The sequence below is a fragment of the Tympanuchus pallidicinctus genome, unplaced genomic scaffold, assembly GCF_026119805.1.
Source record: "Tympanuchus pallidicinctus isolate F22 unplaced genomic scaffold, pur_lepc_1.0 scaffold22, whole genome shotgun sequence".
In the NCBI taxonomy this organism is placed as follows: domain Eukaryota; kingdom Metazoa; phylum Chordata; class Aves; order Galliformes; family Phasianidae; genus Tympanuchus; species Tympanuchus pallidicinctus.
In genome coordinates, this window is record NW_026294739.1 from 33,210,084 (window position 1) to 33,215,118 (window position 5,035).

A 5,035-nucleotide genomic window follows, 5' to 3' on the forward strand; every position below is an offset into this window, starting at 1 on the left:
TAGCCAGAATATTGTGAAGAAGAACAGCAGCAAGGGACTTCTAAACCTAGAACCATCTGAGCGTGTTCAATAAGAGAAAAAACAGGAACATTTTTCCAGTCCAAATGAATGCTACAAACAAATTCAGTAGAAAGAAAATACTACAAAAAATTTTATTTCAATTGAAATACAGAACAAAAGTTGAACCAAAGCTTTCAGAACAGCTTTACTGTCTAATCACAAGTCATCCTTCTTCCAGATGAAGAAGATACCGCATCATAGCTCCATATGCTCCACTTACTGCTCCCTGCCCCCAAATAAAACATCAAAGAGTAGCTGACCTTCCTCTGCAGTCTTTAAATCTCAAAGACATGTTAAGAAGCATTATGTGGGACGCTGAAATGTGGAAGTAGTTGTTTTCAAGGCAGTACATTATGAACTGAAGTTTTTGAAAGCTTTTTGGAGCTGAAAATTCATTTTTTCTTTTAAAATTACTAGTGACTTGAAGGTAAAGGTTAGAATGAATAAAAAGAATGTTTGCACTCAATCTGATAGATGATAGTTTATATCTAAATCATCTCTACCTTTGAAAATTTTGATGTTTTGCATAAATTAACATAAACTATTTTATCAAATATAAATATTGTTTATTGTAATAAATATTTCATAGAATCATAGAAAGGCTTGGGTTGGAAGGGACCATCCAGTTCCAGCCCCTTGTCGTGGGCAGGGCTGCCCCCGCCAGCTCAGGCTTGGGCACCACCAGGGAAACCACAGTGTCTCTGGCAGCTGTGCCAGTGCCTCACCACCCTCTCAGTAAGAAATTTAACATTAGCTAACACATCTATATATATGCACATACAGTTTTTCCAGAATATGAAATATGTCAATAAGAATGGAACAGGAGATTCATTCATTTCTAGACCTATGTTAGAAGAATAGTAAAATAATTCTTCAACTCAAAACACACTTGTTTTGAACATACGATATACTTTAATTTTCAGTGAGAAAAGGACCTCTGTGACCCAACAGACCAGCTGGAATACCACTACTAATATGTAAGTAGAATAAGTTGGTAACTGCTCAGTATAATTGGTGTCAAATCACTTTCAAGTTTCTCCAGGTAATTCAATTGGTGATTGTGTTAAATTTTCAGTAGCTTCTGAAGGTTATAACTGGCACAACTATGCAATTTCAAAGACTCAAAGAATTAGATACACAAATCTAAAACCTACAATCACATGAAATGCTTTGGCAAGGAATATTTAAGTCTACTCTCCTGAATACTTGGAAACTGTTAGGAACGATGAGAAACACAGTGAATATGCATGTAATGGAACATATTCTAGCTTTAAACCAAATACATTATAATCTACTATTGTAGTTTGAACTATCAGTGTTTATCATCAACGGATTCATATGTTTATATTTTGCTTGAATATTAACATAGACAGCAAGACTGTTGGTATTTTTTATTACTATCCTGTGAAATATGCTACCCCCTTTCATGACATCTTCAACCGTCTTATCTGTTGACAAAGTTATTTTCTTTTCACCTGTATAATCTGGGTCTTCTGGATATAACTCATCACCTGAAGAAAACAAACAGAACAATGTTTAGTTACAGAATGTCTGTCTTATTCTGCAGCTGTTTGACTGAGTGATACTTGCAATTTAAAAAAATATTTATCAGGACGTGAGATTAAGTGGGAATAGATTTGATGAGTAAATAGTTTCTAAACATCTTCATATCTAATATTACAGCCATATATTCCTAAAGTATCTGTCAGTGAACAGTGCACATGTTTCAGAGCTCTTGCTAATGCTAACATGCTGTAATCACAGCAGTTATATCACTACACTGTGATTGTGAAGACCTGTGTGGTTGATTCACTTGCCCTTACAAATGGATAACTTAAGTCAATGAAAATTCTCATTGAAAAGAACTAAATCTGAGTTCTAATATATCCTTCATATTTAAAAAAAGAAAAAAAGTTAACAATTTCTTCATAAATCTGTGTATCAACGGTAACCATATGAAACAATGAAATTAGTGGTAAGAGCAGAAATCACCATGCTGCCCAAGTGGTCCAGGAGCTCATTTCTGACAGCAGCCATTATCAGCTGTATCATAGCAGCTGGAGGATGGCAGAAGAAAAACAGTTGGAAATGAGTGCGATGATGTGACTTCTGAGAGGTTTTTCCCTCAGATATAGACTGGCTTATGAAAAGTGGCTCGAGTATTTATCAATTCCCAAAGGTTTTATATACTTCAAAGAACCTTTATCTGCTTTCTTACCTGGCAAGAGCTGAATTAAGCCATCTGCAGCAGTTAATGTCACAGGCAGCCAACATTCACATCCTTCTAGAGCTCGATCAGTGTTGAACTTGTGTAAATCACTCAGTGAGGAGAAGTTGCACAGCCTACATAGTTCGTAGAACTGAGGTGGAGCAAGCCAGATTTCTTGAGATTTAAAGCGTTCAATAGCTTCTGGGGGGGATGCCCACTGTTTGAGGAAAACAAACCTTGAAACAATAGCTTCAGCAGCAGACAAAATTAGAGTAAGAAAAAGCTTTAAACAGCCTTAAGTTTTCTGAACACAATAAAAGTCACAAGTAAACTATATCAATAACAGGAGTCAAAAACTTACTAGAACATACGGACAGTAATTTGTAGAAATTACATTTTTCCAATAAAATAAATAATTTTGAACTTTAAATGCAGGCACACAAAATTTGGAAACTAAAATGAAGTCTGGGTTCAAGACTAAGAGTGTGCTCCAACAAAAACTGAGTCCACGCTGTACAGCACGAATACTCAGCTACTTGCAGTAAATAAACATGGTGTGGTTCTGCAAGTATAAACTATTCGTCTTGTTTTGTCTAGCATGCTGAATTCGATAACACAAATGCGTACATCAGCATCTGCTGTACAATTCTGCCATTATTAGCAAAATGTTATAGCATGAACTCCTTTGAAAATAAGATCTTGGGTGCTTTTACATTTCTATACCATATAGAGGAGGTAGATTTGCTCCTTGTCATCCCAGAAGGCAGCACTGGCAGAAAGCTGGCCGGCAGCGCACGTACCCCCGGGGGAAAGGCGGGGAGGCCCGCGGGGCAGCTCCTCGTGCCGCCGTCACGGCGCCCGCGTGGCCGCGAGGTGAAAACCGGAGCTTAGCGCGGCGGGGACGGCTCCCGCAGCCCTTACCAGGAAGGCCGCGATCTCCTGGTTGTCCTGCGAGGTGTGCGGCGGCCTCGTCTCCAGACAGCACAGGTAGAAGGCGGTGTCGTAGCGCCGCCCGCCGCGGCCGGCCCTGCCCACCGGGGTGAGCCAGTTGCTCCACTCCTGCAGCGCCCAGATGTCGGGGACGCAGTCCAGGTGGCGGCAGAGCTGCAAGAAGCAGGCGGGGTCCTCCTGCACCCGGCGTCGCCACTCGCCCAGCTCGGCGGCGGACAGCGATCGCTCAGCGGGCAGCGACGGGGCCGGGCCGTTCCCTTCCCGCGGCCCGCCGCCCGGAGCCAGTAGGAGTATTCCCGCCTCCTCGAAGGTCTCCCGGATAGCGCAGATTCGGAAGGCGACTTCTCCCGGCAGCGGCGAGCCCAGCTGCTGCCGGTCGGTGGCGAAGAGCGGGGCGCGGCTACTGCCCGGAGGCGGCGGCCGTACGGCGCCCAGCCCGCAGCGCGGCGAGGCGGGCAGGAGCCGCAGCCACTCGGCCGAGAAGTCCGCCGCCTCCACCAGGCCGCCCGGGAACACGTGCGCGTTGGGCATGAAGCCGCTGCGGGAGCTCCGCTGCAAAAACAGCACCTCGTAGTCACAGGGCCCGAGCGGACAGGGCGATCGCCGCCCCGGCGTGCCCGCCGCCAGTAGCACCGACGCCGCTTCCCTCCAGTGCCGCAGCCGCGGGTTCATCTTGGGCAGACGGGAAGCGGCGGCCGCGATCGCCCTCCGAGGTCGCTCGGGCAGCACCGCCGCCTGTGGACTCGGAGGAGCCACTGCAGGCGCGGGCGGGAGCGCCGTGCGCGCCCCTACTTGCGGAGGTTGAGGGGATGGAATGGCAGCTCGCGTGACGGAGCCTGTCAGCCAGCCGCCAGCGGCCCCAGTCCTCGGTCCTGATCGGTCCTAATCCCGTGATTACTGTCCGTGCAGTGCAAGGCTTAAGGAAACGCAGAGAATTTGCAGAGCAAATGGCTGAGAGAAGCGAGGAGATCGCTGTCACCTCACTTGAAAAAGTAAAAAAAAGTAAAAAAACAAAAAAAAAAAAAAACAAAAAACCAAAAAAGAGGCAGTTTGCACTTCCTGAGTTTTCACAGCACCGAGAGTTTTTACAACAGGACGAGAAATGTGTGGAGCTGTTGATTGCCTCGAGTGGTGCTGAAGGGACAGCGGTTGCAGCCCCGGGAATCAGCGCAGGGTCAGGAACCGAGAGCTGCCATTTGTAATCGGAGTGCAGCGAGTGGCCGCGGCTGGCCTCGGGGCAATCCCCTTCTCTGTGTCTCACGTTAGGGCATGACAACAATCGTGTTAGTTCTTCAGTTAAACGTTCCACACCTCGGGTTGTCTGAATGTTTTTTCTATCACCCTTTGAAGAGCAGGGCTTCTTCAAGATTTTAGCTAATCTTTTATTAGAGAGCTTTTTTGTTTTGGAGGCTCTGGAGTACCTTGACAACTGAAACATGTATACATATATATGTGTGCTCAGGCAAGACAGCAAATCTTTGAAAATCCTTTGAAGAATAATTTTATTTTAGGAAACATTTCATTTTGATCACTTAACTTTGTGTTAAATTCCTCAATCATAGAATGAATGTGTAAGGAGGTTGAGAAATTTTCTAAGAATGATGTGTCCATGTGTACATGTGTAACATGCACAAATGTCAAGCTGTTCATCAACATTCTGCTGCTGATTTGTGTTTGGCAGATACTCATGTACCTTCCCGTGCCTCTGACAACCACTGTATTTTATTTTCTGTTTGAGCATGTACTTAATCCTCATGAGATGTGAACCATCACTGAAGTGTTTAGAGGCAGTTGAACCAGTGGGATTGCAGAATA

General features: G+C 44.9%; 1 protein-coding gene across 1 annotated transcript; it reads right to left on the minus strand.

Moving 5' to 3' along the window:
- Positions 1 to 127: 127 nt before the first annotated feature.
- NUDT19 (nudix hydrolase 19) lies at positions 128 to 3,919 on the minus strand. The gene is made up of 3 exons (XM_052687110.1): positions 3,191 to 3,919; positions 2,279 to 2,486; positions 128 to 1,571 (listed from the first exon to the last, which is right to left on the minus strand). Exons 1-3 carry the CDS (start codon positions 3,890 to 3,892, stop codon positions 1,345 to 1,347), a joined length of 1,137 nt encoding a protein of 378 aa, XP_052543070.1. The 5' UTR covers positions 3,893 to 3,919; the 3' UTR covers positions 128 to 1,344.
- Positions 3,920 to 5,035: the final 1,116 nt, after the last annotated feature.